At 36.5% G+C, this 15885-nt stretch overlaps 1 protein-coding gene across 1 annotated transcript in view; it reads left to right on the top strand.

Annotated features, from left to right (window-relative positions):
- CFAP46 (cilia and flagella associated protein 46) overlaps nucleotides 1-15885 on the top strand; it is a 65048-nt gene that overhangs the window by 8073 nt on the left and 41090 nt on the right. Inside the window, exons 10-23 of the mRNA XM_027902825.1 lie at nucleotides 135-234; nucleotides 1447-1545; nucleotides 2836-3026; nucleotides 4109-4334; nucleotides 5334-5454; nucleotides 7303-7426; nucleotides 8336-8466; nucleotides 9546-9688; nucleotides 10220-10353; nucleotides 11819-12031; nucleotides 12629-12842; nucleotides 13191-13334; nucleotides 14037-14144; nucleotides 14779-14960. Of these exons, the coding sequence (XP_027758626.1) occupies nucleotides 135-234; nucleotides 1447-1545; nucleotides 2836-3026; nucleotides 4109-4334; nucleotides 5334-5454; nucleotides 7303-7426; nucleotides 8336-8466; nucleotides 9546-9688; nucleotides 10220-10353; nucleotides 11819-12031; nucleotides 12629-12842; nucleotides 13191-13334; nucleotides 14037-14144; nucleotides 14779-14960 (2130 nt within the window). The remainder of the gene's footprint in view (nucleotides 1-134; nucleotides 235-1446; nucleotides 1546-2835; nucleotides 3027-4108; nucleotides 4335-5333; nucleotides 5455-7302; nucleotides 7427-8335; nucleotides 8467-9545; nucleotides 9689-10219; nucleotides 10354-11818; nucleotides 12032-12628; nucleotides 12843-13190; nucleotides 13335-14036; nucleotides 14145-14778; nucleotides 14961-15885) is intronic.

The following is a 15885-nucleotide window of genomic DNA, read 5'->3' as shown; positions in this document are numbered from 1 at the left end:
GTCACATGTTCTGTAATATTCAGGTGACTTCATGGTTTTCAGATATATCACACAGTTACTTTCAAGTAGTGTTTTTATAATTCTATGGAGGAGCAATATCAAATTCTCAGAAGTGATTTCTTTTATTTTTGAAGGATTCCTTTGATTCTGGAGTTAGCTCATTTTTCTTTGAAAGTAAACTGCACTGAGTTGGCGTCTCAATGTATCCTCGATTTGAAAAGTGCTGGGATTACTGTAAGTGTTAATGACACTGCTTTGGGGATTTCTGGTTATGTACACACACCCCTTTTGTGCTAATATTTTAAAAATATTACTGATGGTTCTGGGATCTTCTGTCCATCTGTGTACTATTTGTATATTCATTAATGTAAATAATTACTTGACTAAGTGATCTGTTCCTAAACGAGAGGGAAGATGCAAGGTCAGAAGGTAGGATGTGGGTAGACCAGGATGATATGCAGTGCGGTTCATTTTGGCAAATAAATGCTAATTGTGGATTTTTGCTTATGCTTTTAAAATGTTACCTGTGCAAGAGTTTGATTGGAAATAAAATTAAAATTTCTATTAGAATGATCCTACTTAGAGCTACTTGTAAATTTAGTTTATCCTCACTGATTTTTTTTTAATCCAGGTGACTGAATCAGGCCCGTTATTCTGAACATTTCCTGCATGTCTAAAATCATACACAAATCCATAGCATTCCACTGGAAGATGTGATTAAATCCTCTAGATCAAAGATTTACAGTGATTTAATTTGAGTGTTTGTGTAGACAGCAGTAGCAAGTACCTGTTGTGTGGGAGCAGTAGAGAAATCTTGCTTATATTTTAACCTTCTCCTTTGGAGTTGTTGTGGTTTTAAGTGACCACCTTCAGATTGCCCAACATGGTTTGTCAGCGACCCTTTCATAGCAGAGTGAGAGAAATCTGGATCTAAGTTCCAGTTCCTTGGCTTTTGCCAAGCACTGATGAATTTCTCAGCCATAACATGGATTCCATCTCTGTGTATTTGTCACACCATGACTGGGACAGTTCTGGGTTCGTCTCAGTTTTCCACGATCTTGTCTGTTTTGCAGACATGGGGATGTTAAATCAACACAGGTCATGCTGAGGGATTTGATAACATTGCAGTGATTGAGGAATGGAGATGCTCTCTGAATTTCTCTACTCCACCCATTTAAACCAAATACAATTTATCTTAGATATTTCTATGATCCATGCATATAAATTATATGATTTAATAGTCAAATCTCTCCTGAAGAGTTGAAAGTGTAGCCTCTTTTTTCACTTAAATGTTTCACTACCCATCCAGATGAATCCTTTCTGTCTTGACTAGTGCTTGTTTATTCCAAGCATGTGCCTTTTTAATAACATTTATAAGGGTTTCATCTTTATCAGATTTCTTTTTAATTATTATAATTAGCGGTTTTTTGTACTAATACTTCATAGGAGCCAGGGAAACTTATTGAAATAGAATGCCTTGAATGTGAATATGAAAGAAAAAAAAATGGCACTAAAATCGTGACTTACACCAAAGGAGTTGTTGAGGTATGTTCTTTAACAGTAACTTTGAGAGAAAAGTAAAAGTTTTAATGTGTTAAATGTGGAAAATTGCATTTGACTGTGTGTCCTAATTACATTAAACTGATCAGAAATTCTTTTAAGCTTTATATTCTTTTAAACTGGGCTGCCAAGAAAGAGATAGGGAAAAAAAAAAAACACAGTTGTTTATTCTTCCTTTAAGTCTTCTGTGTGGCCATAGACATTCATAATACATTACTTTCCAAGAGCAAAGATGTCAGCACTGAGGCATGGAAAGGCAACCCTCTCATGTTTTCATATTTTGCCTTTATGGGAGATATTTTCATAGAATATCCTGAGTTGGAAGGGACCACTAAGGATTGTCCAGTCCATCTCAACTGTGATTGCAAGTTATGGGCAGTCTCATGCAAACTCTTCTGTCAGAGAAATACGGAGTATTCCTGAGAAATTGTTACACTGGGGAGGATTTCCCAAGATTTCTGTGGTCAGTTGACTCAGTTATGATTCAGACCATCAAAAGCAGAAGCCTAAATATCAGTGTTGTCAGTGGGATTAGAGAGATGCCTGCAGTGAGTTTAGATTAGCTGTTAGAGTCACCTAAAGTTTCTAAAATGGGAAGTAGGAGTATGTTTAATGGAAGTGGGAGTGCATGAACTTACTCCTGTCTATGGCTGTGCTCATTTTGGAGTGCAGAAATTCCATTCGCCTTTTGAGAAAAAAAAGGTCATTAATTCCTCATAACTAATGCTAAAATGTAAAAGAGGATATTTAGGTATTTCTAAAATTTTGGCTGTATTGTGTGCAGTTGAAGAGGTTTTTTGTTTTGATTTTTTTTTTTAATTGATTACCTCTAAAAATAACGTAATAAATGGCAAATGTCTGTTAATGTAGGTAAGGATTTGCTTTTAGATTTGATTAAATTAACCAAATTTAATTGACAGTATGGCAAATCCTGTTCATAATATTTCTTTTTGTCCTCTTCTGTGCAACATTGTTACCTTAGTATGAAAAAACAAAAAACTAAGCCTTCTGAATCTTCACAATTATCAATTTCTGTTTATCACGAGGAAAGGGGAATAGCTGACAGACTTCTGCCTGAAATATATAGTGGCAACCTGGAGTACCTAAAAAAAACACTCCTTAGTTATCAATACCTCGTTACAAAAGAAGCTTTTATTAAAGGAATTATTAAAAAAAAAGTTTCCAAAATCTGCTGGCTGTTAAAATTTGGAGGAACGTGTAAGAAGTTGTATTCATTAAATGCAATATATGCTAATTAATTTTTCATTTATGTAGGACCAACTGGAATTGATAAAAAACCTTGACTCGAGCTTAAAACGCACAGTTCAGTTGGGAGATCCTGATGTGATTCAGGTTGTTTGTGCAACCCAGTGGAACCTGTGCTTGCCGCTGCTGCAGCACAACTTGCACCAGCACGTGCGAAAGCCCTTGATCTCGGTTGCAGATGCCCTTGAAGAGATTGACAGGTAATTTTCTATGCTGTGCATTTTTTTGTTTGTTACTTTGGAAGGTCTCAGCGTGAAACTCGTTTAAAAGCTCAAGTTCTCTGATAAATAAGTGTCTTTGGAAATTTACCACTCCTTGTAATACACGAACATCTGTCTGCATGTTGCATACGGTTCCCCATTAATCACTGAAATATAGGTTCCTTTCAAGCAAAATCTCACACTGTTTAATGACCTACATCAATAATACTCTTGTTAATCAGAATTATGTGAGAAAATTCCAAAGCTGCAGTGTGAGTGGATGTGTTGGACTGTGGTTTAGATTCTTGCATTAACATCACTTTTGTTGGTTAAAAACATAAAATTAAAGAAGTAGTTAAAAAAAAAAAAAGCATTATGGCTTCTGTATTACATATCAAATAAGACACTTCTTGCAAGATACTACTATCCTGAAAATAATCTAAAGTAGCATGTCGAGCTCTCAGCTGGCATGAACAGCTTCCTGGGGCAGGTGATGGAGAGGGAGCCCAATGTACCTGAGGCTGGAGAACGTGCAGGTTTTGGGGAGAACATGCTGGTTTCATGGAGTGGTGTGAGCAACACCTGGGCAGAGGCACTACTGACAGTGAAAGTGTGTGCCTGAGGTGAGCCAGCTGGTACCACCAGGGCTGGAATTCCTGGAGTGTTACCTTCTACTTCAATGTCAGGAACAGACAGTGAACTTCTATCAAAAGTGGCCACTGTCCAGTACATTGTCCTTTCTCTGGCAGTTCACTGCTTTTGAAAACCTATGCACTTGGTTTGCACACCTAAGCAGTACTGAAAGAGAGTTCTACTAAAATACAAGGATAAGTTAGTCCACAAGATGTGTTGCTTTCTCCTGCAGGGTTAATGAAAGTAATATGCAGTTAAATTTTCTTAGTAATTTCTATTAAAAAGGCACGATAGTAAAAATTAAAGAAACAAGTCAGTTATAAAGGGAGTATCAGTTTTCATACTCGAGTTGCTTTTAATTATTAACTTTCACCTTTTAGTGAGGTCTAGGTCTAAGAATTTTAGTGTGCCTCACTTCAACAGTTTACGCTTAAATTTTTGTTCCTCAGCCTGCTGACACTGCGTTGCCAAGTTCACATGGAAATAGCTCGTATTGAGGAAGATGGGGATAGGCTGGAGGCTGCTGTGGGACATCTGCAAAAAGCTCTTCAGCTGGACAGCAGTGGGCAGTACCAGGAACATCTGAGACTGGCTTTGAACCGCGTGCGTTGGTGCTCGGTGTTGTACCAGGCACCTGAGCGTCAGGAGGACCGGGCAGCCGTGATGATTGAACAGGTGACCAGGACGAACAAGAGCTGGAGCTGGAACAGATTTGTTTGTTAAATTCCTTGCAGCTGTTCACTAGAACTGTGTGTCAGCACAGCCAGCATTGGCTTGCTTTCAGCAAACCGTCATTGAAGTGGTCGTTCTGCTTCACAGCATGAGGGTTGTGATTAGAGGATTTTTTTCCCACTTATGTTAAAAACTTATTTTGTGAGGGGAGGGAGTTGTTAATTAGCAAAAATATCAGCAAAAAAGAAGCTTATTAGCAATTGTCAGCAATTAGGATTTCATTGCACGAAACAGTGTTTTGTTTAATGAGAAGAGCAGTGTCCAAATAGCTAAATGTCCTGGCTGGCTTTGAGATAAATGAGTATTATGAGACACTTACAAATGGTGCTAAATAATATAATCTAAAGTCACAGTGTAGTCATTGTTAAGAGTTACTGCATCTAATTCTGTTCTGCTGCCTCAGCACCTGAGCAAAAATCATGCTGGCAACTGATTTTTTGTCTGGTTTTAATGCTTTTCCGTATGCAAGCTTACTCTCTTTAAATGTTACTTTAAAAAAAGCACTTACACCTCTTCTGACTTCGATTCATTCTGAGAAGACCAGGAATTTTTTTATATTTTGTAACAACTCCTTGTTACTGCACAATGGATGTGCTGTTGTTGATTTTTAAATAAATACTCTTCTTTGTTTAAGAAGGTATAACGTAATGACAGGTTATATACTCAGGAATACACTGTAAGGTTTCATGGGAAGCATGAATGGTACTTGATATTAAATTATCCTTGCTGTATTCCTGTGAATATCAACAAAAGTTCCACAATCACTTTCAATGACAATAATAATTCAGAATAATGTGTAAGATACATGAAGATATCCAATTTCTATAGGTATTTTGTTGGTAGTAGCAAGTTATACGATCTTCATTCTGTTATGTTGAGTAAATACGGTGTAGTTGGAATATAAAATGAGTCTTATAACATTGAGTTCTTTTCTTTACATAGGCTAAAAGGGGAAAACAAAAGGACAACGTGAGGAAAAAGAGATCCCTTCTGGTAAATGCAGGTCTTGCACTGGCTCCTGATACATTTCGAATAGTCCTTGACAGTGAAAATGAAACTAAAGGTAAAGTTCATTTCTGTGACTAAAAGGTGCTGCACTTTGCTTTGCTCACTCTTAAAGGCTGGACACAGCAACACAGAGTGTGTTGCAGTACAAGTGAAGTGACAGTTCTGCTGAATTCTGTGGCACAGTTCCTGTCAGTGTCATTGATAAAGTTGTACTGTGATACTGGAAAGGGTGTTGTTTTCCCCTCCAGATTTGTCTAAACCTTCATGTTGTGCTGTAGTGGGTTGGAAGTAGTTCTGGTTTATTTTCACTATGAGCAACTCTTGAATGTTCTTATTCAAGGTCATTTTTAAGTGGTGGTTTCAGAAATTTCACCCCATAATATTCTGTGTTGATTACATTGCATGTTTGTTCTAAAATCTTGCTTTTGAGAGCTCAAGTTCTGTACAGAGATTGAGGCATTAATTCATTATTTACCTTCTAAAACATGGATCACAAATAGGCGTGTTCCTTGTGCCACACACAGCTTTGGTTTGTGACTGTCCAGCCTCTGCTTGAAGACAAATGGACAGACTTTCCAGATTGCTTGAGCTGTTTTTTGCTTACCATTGGTCATAAAGCAAGTGTGTGACTGATGTCGCTGAGTTTGAGTGTCCCTGGTGCCATCCCATGCTAGAGATTGTGCTGGAGGAAGGGAATGCTGCAGGAGGAATCCTGTAGCTCCCAAAGGAGCCTGTTTGTGCTGTGGAAGTTCTCTCATGCCATCTGCTCAGCCAGACCACAACGCTGACCCTGCACATCCCCATTTCAAACTTGATCAACCGATCATTTACAAGCCAGAGTCTTATTTACAGATCAGCAATTCCACTCTGTGCAGTCCTTTTCATACATATCATTTTCATACATGATTTAAAGAAATTAAATGCACTGTGTTTGTGAAGAGAATTATAAGCATTGCACATGTCCTTACTTTTAAATTTTCAGTTGACAACTGTAAAATTACTTCTGAAGTTTCTCAGAATAAATCTTAGTACACATTAGCCTTCCAAGATGAGTCATTAAAACAAGTGAGATTATTACAACATTACAACTGTCACAGGACTTCATTTGACACAACACTTTATAAAATTTTCTTGTGAAAAATTCCATTTTGTCATGAGGCTGTCATCTAAGCAGTGAGTTTTTTGCTTTTTCCGTGACACTTTAATTGCAACAAGCTTACGTGTTTTTTGAAGGAGTAAGAAAATATATATGTAATTCTATTATTAAAATATACGTAGGACACCAGATTTGTAGTGGGTTTTTTTCAGTTGTATAAAAACCTTTCATTCTATTTTGATGTGTATAGCTGGCTAATTTAGTGAGAGCAGTACCCACAGATCCAGAGAACAACGTCCTTCAATCCATAATTCTTTTCAACCTGGTTTTATTTCCAGCATAATACTGCTGTCACTGTGTATTGTACTGGACAGGTTCTGTCAGTGATCTGTGCATGGTTGGGTAGCACAGAGGTATCACATGGACAGTGAATTGCCAAAGATACTTAGCACGAATGGTAGGACACTGTGCCTTCCTCTTGTGGCTGCAGAAGCACTTTCTATGTACTACAGCACATGTCCTGTCAGGAAAGAGGTGTACTTGAGATATTTGGGGTCAAACAAGCATAGATCAATTTTTGGGTGGGACAATTATATGTGAAAATCTAGAAAAATGAAGAGTAGGTGCTGGTGGGATGTGGATCTTTCATGTTGGTTGGTTGGTTTGGGGAAAGCTTGAAGGAATGAGAAAAGGACTCAATTTTGAATGTTTCAGCAAGTAACTATGAATGAAATTGCTCGCCTTTGATGTGGATTTTTTAACCTGTGTTATTTAAAAACTACTCTAAATTCTTCTTTCTTTGCAAAGTTTCTTCAGGTAAAAGTACGAGCCAAGTAAGCTTCCTCTGTGCAAAAGCCCAGCATCACACTAAGAGTGTGCAGAAAGTTGATGAGCATTTGAAACACTCAGGAAATGAAAATGACAGCGAGAGGTAATTACTGCAGGCCACAAGTGTCTCTTCTGTCTCGTGTAGAAGTGTCTGAGGGGAAAGTTTCTATTGCAGAGGTTCAGTTTCTGGATGGTGCCGTGGAAGAGGCTGAGTACTTGAATCAACCCTGGAAAAGCACTGTGTGTGTGTTTAATTCCTGACAGGCTCTGATATGTTGCTGTGCAGAACTGTGTTCTTTCCCTGTTCCTAATCTGCTCTCACATGCACACCTAACTCACCTGGTCTGTTGACAGAAGCTCAACACACAAAAGGATGAGTTGATTAAAGCTCGTACTTGATGTACAGCTGAAACTTGGAAGTGTCCTGCCCTTTTAGGTCCTTGTACCACACCATATGCTACACCTTTCTTGGTTAAAAATTCAGGTGTACATTCTGAATGCCAGAAAGATTAACCTGTAGAAAAATGCCAAGTTTCGTTTTGACTCTTATCATTTTGTCATTCTTTATGTAAAAGGCGGTGTCTCATTTTTTGCTGCACTAAAAATTATTGTGATGAAATTTAGTCTTCTGTTTTCTAAAATATTCTGTATCTAAACTTGTTTTCAAGAGGTATTTTTGAATTCTCTACATCTGTTTTTAAGTATTTAGTTTACTTTCTAAGACAGAAAATTAGAGTTGTCACATTTCAATATAGTTACCATCCTTAACAAGAATTTTGTCCCACTCTTGATAAGCTGATGAGTTTCTTTTTAATTCATAAATTAATAGTGCTATCTTTGCTACTGATAAGAAGTCTTCCATTTATTAATTTTGAGTAGATTATTAATTTTGAGTAGATTTCATTTCATTTTCCTGATGGCCATCATTATTGGCATGATCTTTTTGTCGATCCTGAACTGCAGAAGATAGTCTTGCTTATAAACTAATATTTTAATGTTTTTTCTTTGGTAGAATTACACTTTGGGCAGATTTGGCAAAAGTTGCATGTAAACAGGAAGTCTGGGATGTCTGCCGTGCAGCATGTAGATTCTGCCTCTTATATGAAGATAACTTGTTTAGGAAAGTATCAAAGCCCAGAGAAAGTAAGTGAACAATTTATTTTGGAAAAAAAAAACAAAACAGGTACATTCTCTAATGATCATCCAGGTCCATATTATCAGTGCCTGAGGAACCTGAAATAAAATGGGTTGTCAGTCACTTTGTATGAGGCTCCCGGGATAATAATTTTTACCCTTTTCCCTTATTTGTTGTTTCCCTGAGGTATCCAGCATTGGACCTTATTCCTTGAGGGTCTGCTGGAAACCAACCACACATGTTAAAAGAGTTCTTAGCTTGGCAAAAGCACTTTCAAATCCCCAGCTGCTTGCTGGCTTTTACATGTTCAGGTGAAGTTGGTTTTGCCAGGGAGTTCATAAAACTCACCTTTAGGAACAGGTGAAATGCAGCTTTTTTCGGTAGCCAGTGTTAATTGAACCTATTCCACTTTTCTTCTCTAGATTGTTTCCAATATAGGGTGTGAATTTGCCTCTTTTCTTTCTCAAGTTTTGCATCTCCAGACTAACCATGGGTAATCTTTTGACTCTTTTTCCAAACGAAAGGGAAAAATAAGTTTTTACCAGAAAGTGAAGGCAACCATGCACCAAAAGCATCATGAATAGAAACTGGTGTGTTCTTCCAAACTTCATGTTTATGGTCAAATGACTGAGTCCTTTCTCTTCATTATTAAACCAAAGAAAAATATTGCTTATTTTGTCTTTACTGATGTGTGTTCTACCAGAAAGTCAGCCCTGTCTGTTGTTTAAACACACGAATTTCAGTGTGCATGTTATGACTGGAGCAAGTTATTTGCTGCAAATATTGAAGTTTATGCACAAGTGCAGCAAAAATCACAGGTAACCAATGTCTCAGCACTGCCTAAGATCAGGCTTTGAGTGCAATGAATGCTACCAATGAGAAAAATTATGTGAAATAATTTGAAATCTTTTCCTACAAGCTCTTCCTTGGGGATTTAAGAATGTGGGGGGGGATTTGTAAATTTTAAATTGAGGGTAACAAGCTCTTCCTTGGGGATTTAAGAATGTGGGGGGGGATTTGTAAATTTTAAATTGAGGGTAATGATTTGCATGAAAATAATAATGGAGGGTTATTTATTTATTTTTAGCACGGAAGAGCAAAGCTGGTGCAGCTATGATGGTTGATGGTCTAGGTGACACCTCAGGAGAATCATTGCTACCTGCTAATTCCTTCTCTTTTGAAAGAAATTTACTCAGAATACTAGCAGAAATAAGATTCATTAATGCAGAGGTAAATAAATTACAGGACTGTAATTCATATTTGTCTCAGTTTTGTTTTATGTATAGTTTTGTGTACACATCTTAAAGCACTGGTATCATGTTTAGTTATTTTCTGTCTCCCTAGGAACTAGAGGATGAAGTAGTTTCATGAAGCATCTTATCAATCTACTGTGTGAATGTAACTATTGCAGTAGTTTCACTGCAGGTGGTGATAACACTTTTTCACAAGAGATTCTGCTGTAAATGTTTGACATGTGACATTACATTTCTTGATCCCTAAAGTTCCAGCACGATTAAAAAAAATATATACATAAAATATGGGTTTTTGCTCAATGTAATTATTTAGTAAAATTGGCTGTAGACAATAGTAAGATTATGAAGTATTGTGCATTGTATTTCACACAGCTGTACATACCTGTACAACATCTGAAAAAACATTTTGTATTTTCTAATTTGTGAAGAGGTGACTTTGATACTGAGTCATAGTCTGTTTTCACAGTGATAACCTCCATAGATAATTTATTTCTCTGTGTTTTTCCAGGCAACTGTTCATTTATTAAGATTGCAGGGAGTTGAACTGAATGATCATGCTGTACTTCCAGAAGACACAAACCAGTATCATCCAGGAGATGTTTCATATCTTCTGGAAAATGATCCAGAATGGAAAACATACAGGTGCTTTTCCTTAATATATGTCAAGACCCAGTAGCTCTGACAGACCATTATTTATCAGACAGATAATTGCAGAAGCTGTTTCTCCTTAGTTAAATTCATTGTCACCATATTCTTTGTCTTTGTAGGTAGTCATGGTAATGGAAAAAGGATCTAAGAAAATAGTTTTAAATAATCTTTCTTTTGTTTACTTTCATTCTGGAGTGTGGATTTTCTTTTTCATTTGACATTTATTTCTCTGGAAATAGAAGTTAGTATACCAAGCTTAAAAACTATTAAATCTCTCTATGTAAATATTTAGATAATTGAATTTTATATTTAAAAATGTTTTCCCAAATCAAAAACCTCTTTGTCTTGCTTTATAGCTCTTATAAATACAATGATTTCATAGTACTGAATGCATACAATGCATTATTTCAGTTTGCAGTTCTTTTCTATTCCATCCAATCAGCTGAAATGAATCTGGGAGAGTAGAATATAGGAAGTATTGGTTTTTTTCTGATCTCACACAATTATTTCTTGCAAAGGAGAAGAGCAGGGAGAATTCTGAGATGACACTTTGACTCTCTGCTGTTCACGTTTGTGCTGGTGCTTGCCTTGCTGTGGCAGTGGTCATGTCCTGAGACAGCAGGAAAAATCATGAACTGATCAATGTCAAGGGGCAAAGAAGATGAGAATTCTGTTCCAAAATTTACCACCAGCTTTTGAGTTTACCCAAATAGTTTAAAAACCCATAGGAAAACAATCACTTTGCTCCCCTGTTGACACAGTAATACCCAGTGTCAGTTTGTGCTTTTGGCTTTGTGACTTTTTAACTGTGATCATTCTGGGGGGTCATTCAAGACTGTATTTTTAATATTGTTTTTTCTAAGTAACGGTACGATTTGATAATAACTAAAAAAAAAAAAAGAAAATAAGTTATTGAAAGTTATTACACAGGCTGTGAAAAGGATGTTTGCTCTGTTAAAAATGAATACAACTTTTCAGAGCATCTGAAAATGCCTTTGAGTGCAAGAACACATGCAGTTGTAAGTACAAAAGGTGTGTCCTTGGCTCCTGAGTGGAACTTGGAATGTACTTATATCTGTATCCAGGGAGAGCCCTACCATGGATGTTTAATGATTTCTGGCACTGCTGGGGGCAGAGCCATCACGTGGGCCACACAAGCATTTAAAAAAAAAAACATGTGGGTGAAGCATGAACCATAGACACTGTTTCTGAAGCTAAATAACATTTGAGTGTCAGAGATGATTCATTTTATGCTGATACTGTTTCCTTTCCTGAATCATCTTCTCATCCAAGTAAAATATCGGTCAGCGGATGAGGACTTAATACGTACAACTGAAAAGAAATTAAATTTTTGTTCTTGTAGTTGATTGAGATGTACTACTGCTTATTTAATCTTCCCATATAATTCCTTCTAATGTTGAAGCTGTGGAATAACAGCTTCTTTATCCTAATCTTACAGTTTATGGATAGACTCCTTATCTCAATATGCTATGGAAAACTTCCAGCGTGCAGCTGAAATAGGAGAACAACTGAATGAAGCCTGGATTGTTCACAATGCTGTGGTCTATATCTTAAATTACAACAGACATCTGATTTCTTCAGCAAGACAGAGGGAAATCATTGAGTATTTGCATACTCTGCTTGGAGCCATCAAGACTGTTGGATACAATGGGTAAATTTAGATGTTTGGATATGAACATGCTTTTTTTTTCCTAAAGCATAAGAAATATTTTTGCAAACATTGTAAGTCACTTCGTGCTGTGAAAGACATTTCTTCTTGATGGCTTTCATTAGTAGTGGAAGGACTTTGGTATTTTTAGAGTAGCTCAGAAGGTAAATTTAATTTTCCGGTGTGAAAATTACACTTGAAACCTTTCTCTTTGTTCTTTGTTACTATACTTTGTTTGGCTTAGGGTAATTGTTTAGAAAGTAGTTATTATTTTCATGTATAGCAGCCTTATTAATAAAAAGTTATGGTTTAATGTTTGACATAAATATGAATTTTAGGGGTCTTTTCCTGTGATGAAAGAGAAGCTTCAATTAGAGAAAGAGCTTTAAAAATGGATGTAAACTATGAAAATTGATTGTGGGTTTTGTAGTTTTAACCGTTTAAACTGCTTTTCCAATGGCCAAATTTTTTTGCAACATCTATAACTTTGCTTTCTAAGAAAAAACCTGAATTTTCAAGTAATACTTATTACTTGAAAACAATAAACTTCATTCCTGCCTTTGATCTGATGAACTTCTGATTTTTGTTTTTTTTCTACAGAAGTACTGAGGTTTTACTGATGTTATGTAATGCTTTGGCTCGGGGCCTCATTATTCCTTGGATTCCAGAGCCAAAACCTGCTGAGGAGAAAGAAGAAGATACAGCAGTGGACAATGGCAGAAAAGCTGCAGGAAAGAAACAGGAAAAGGCAAATGTCACCCAGTCTCTTTTAGTAGACCCTAGTGGACTTTCTGACGTCAAAGCTGCCCTAGAGGTACAACTCCCTTGTTTCTGTAGATCCTTTTGATCTGCTGTCATATATTACAATTCCTGTAAATTCGAGAGTAGAATTTTTTGCAAAAAATAAGCTTACCATCTTTTACAGTTCTGCCACACAGATCCTCCCTAGGAGCACACTAGGGCTGTTTACCAGCTTGGGGCTGCGGGCTGAAACTTTGATTTGCCTTGTGAGCTCACCTCCAAGAGATGTTGTCAGCCTTGGAGATGCATCTGCAATAATTTTAAAATAACTAATGGATGGCGTGTTCCATACAAGGAGCTTATCACGTTTCTCCTGTGTTTCAGGTTTCTTTTTTTTTTTCTCCTCATCTTTTGTGTTTAGATTTGTGAATTTGCCCTAAATGTGATGAATGGAACCTCACCTAAGGGAACAGTCCCTGTCGCTGCCCAACAACAGGTCATTGCTACCTGGGTGAAAGCAAAGCAGTTAAATCAGCAGCAGATCAATCTTGGAACTCAGGACGAGGTATGATTTCTCTGAAATCCTGTGTAATAATGAAATTTCCCAGAGAAAATTTACAGTCACATGTTCATTTAATAATGACTGAAATTATCAATATGTATTTGAATACAATGTGAAAAATAAATTTTGGCTGTAGTTCCAATAAATCTTTATGGAAATAGCAAATTTTTCCCACTGGACATGGCAATGAGTCAACATTTCTTAAATCTACCCTCTGTTGTTTGCTGCCATGGTGGTGTTTGTAATATGATGACTGTTGAGCAGAGTTGATTTTGAATTCATATATGTAAAATAATAAAATGGCTGCATTAAAAATTTTAAGAAAAGTCATCTATATTTATATCAACATTTACCATAGCCTCTTTATCAGTAGATTACAAGCCTAATAAGTTGGAAAACAATATTTTCTTCCTATATATTTATTTTATGATGTCTATAAAACTGGAATCCCCCAATGAAATATGAAATGTACCTTCATTGTATTGTTGGTGGGGAATTTTAGTGTTGAAACTGTAGTAGCTCAGAGTTCACAATGTTAATTAAAAATATATAAATACATAAAGTCCCCCTTTTCAAGGACTTGCTTAAAGAAAATTGAGTTTTTCAAGGATTATTGTTATAAACACTTTATCATCTCAAGTAATGTTCTTAATATTATTGACTTGCAAAAAAAAATCTCAATGTGAATTTTTTGTTTCTGCTTAGAATAATGATGAAGTACAAAATCCTATGGAAAGAATTCTTGTTGGTCTGGAAATGTATTCATGTAATGGCTTGGGTCTCATGGATTTCACTGTCCCTAGCTTATCTGAGGTAATTTTTTTTTTAATTAGTTCTTGAGATTTAAAAATTAAGTCCTATATGATGTATATTTTCTTAAAGTGCTTGCTTTAGTCTTCTCTAATTACTCACACTGAATAGTGCCGCAGTTTTCCTGTGATCCTGGTCATTACCAGGCTGTTCAAGAGCAGTAGGGGTAGTGTAGAAAGCTTTATACCTCATATTTTCAAAACAGGATAAGGGTAAGGCAGCCTCACCTGTTTGATTACCGAATTTATAATTTCTAACTCGGGTAAAGAGCTTTCTTGTCTGAGATGTATTTCCCCATTTAGCTGGGAGTCTGGTGACATTGGCCAGCACTTTTGTAGAAGTCCTTCCTCCAGAAGGACTAGAAGATATATATATATGCATGCTTAGAGCTGGATTTGCACACACTATAGTAATACTACAAGATGAATGATGCCTCTCTACTGGATATTTTGGGTGTAATTTGCAGCTCTTTAGTTTTCTAGACGGTTTTATTATGTACTTATTCCATGACCAGATGGGTTGTAAGGAAGTCACAGCTGTAGAAAAAAGCATATTAAACCCCTGAAATTTAAACTCTTTTTTTTTATTCCTTTTTTTCCATTTTTTTTTCTTTTTTTCTTTCTTTTTTCCCGCCTAGTTAGTGCAATGTGCTTTAGAATGCAGTTGGTCAGATTCCTTAGTGGAGCTGCAGACACTGACACGACTTACGTATTTTGCATACATATCACACGACTATGAAATAGTGACAGCTTGTTCCAAAAGGATCTTGGAATCAGATGGGAATTCTGTCAGCAAGAGAGATACTAAGAAATGTGATGTGTAAGTATGTGGCATTTTGCATGATGCAGTGGTATACCTGAACTAAGCTTTGAAGAAAGAGTATACAGGGTAAATTCATCTGATCACATAACCAACGATGAAATAATCTTTTTTATGAAAAAATTGTACAGTTAGAGATGAAAGTGAAAGTAAAAGGCAGTGGGAGATCCAGATTGTGGCACCGGACCCAGTTCAGGAAGACAGATGAAGTTTGATATCCAGGAAAGTCAACAGGTCCTCCATCCATGTGTTTGGGTGTCTTCCCAGGGAGCATTACTTTTCTGAAATGGTCTCTGGCAATCATGCTCTTTTGACCCTTTTATAATCTCCAGGCAGAAAATAGGTGATTCAAGTTCTTTTGCTGATGCAAATTGCTTCCAGTGCTGACTTACCTCTAGTACACCAAAGGTCTGCACAGTTCCTGGGCCAGGATGGGTCTGGAGGTGATGAAAGGCAACAGCACCTCCTGCATTCCAGGCTCTGCTGTCAGGTAGCTGTATGGTCTTATTGCCACTATACATATGGGTACAATAGGAATGTAGCTCATTTCTTTAAAAGTATCTTACTTAACTGATTATTTGAAACTTTGATTCCCAAGGAAAAACAAACAAACAAAGAAAGAAAAAAAAACACAAAAAGATTTCATATATAAATGGATCTGTTGGTGGAGTTCTTTATTATAAAAAGGTGATATCCTTTGATCCTTCCATTTTTTATATCATTTCCTCCAAAAGCAGGATTTAATTTTATCAGAAGAGGAGAGAGTCAACTCCATTTAGAAGCAATTTTTTGGAATGTAGGAAGCCTGAAATAAACATGTGAAAGTTTGGATACAATATGTTATTAGGTTTTTTCTCTGCAAAATAATTTCTCTTTTAAAAACAGTGTTCTGCTCTTTGAAAATCGTGGGTTTCTGCCTGGGGAA

This window comes from Empidonax traillii, unplaced genomic scaffold, assembly GCF_003031625.1.
Source record: "Empidonax traillii isolate 1590-97213 ecotype Southwest subspecies unplaced genomic scaffold, ASM303162v1 scaffold912:size315693, whole genome shotgun sequence".
Taxonomy (NCBI): Eukaryota; Metazoa; Chordata; class Aves; order Passeriformes; family Tyrannidae; genus Empidonax; species Empidonax traillii.
The sequence above is the reverse complement of the archived record's forward strand: the minus strand, read 5'-3'. Positions and strand labels throughout refer to the sequence as shown.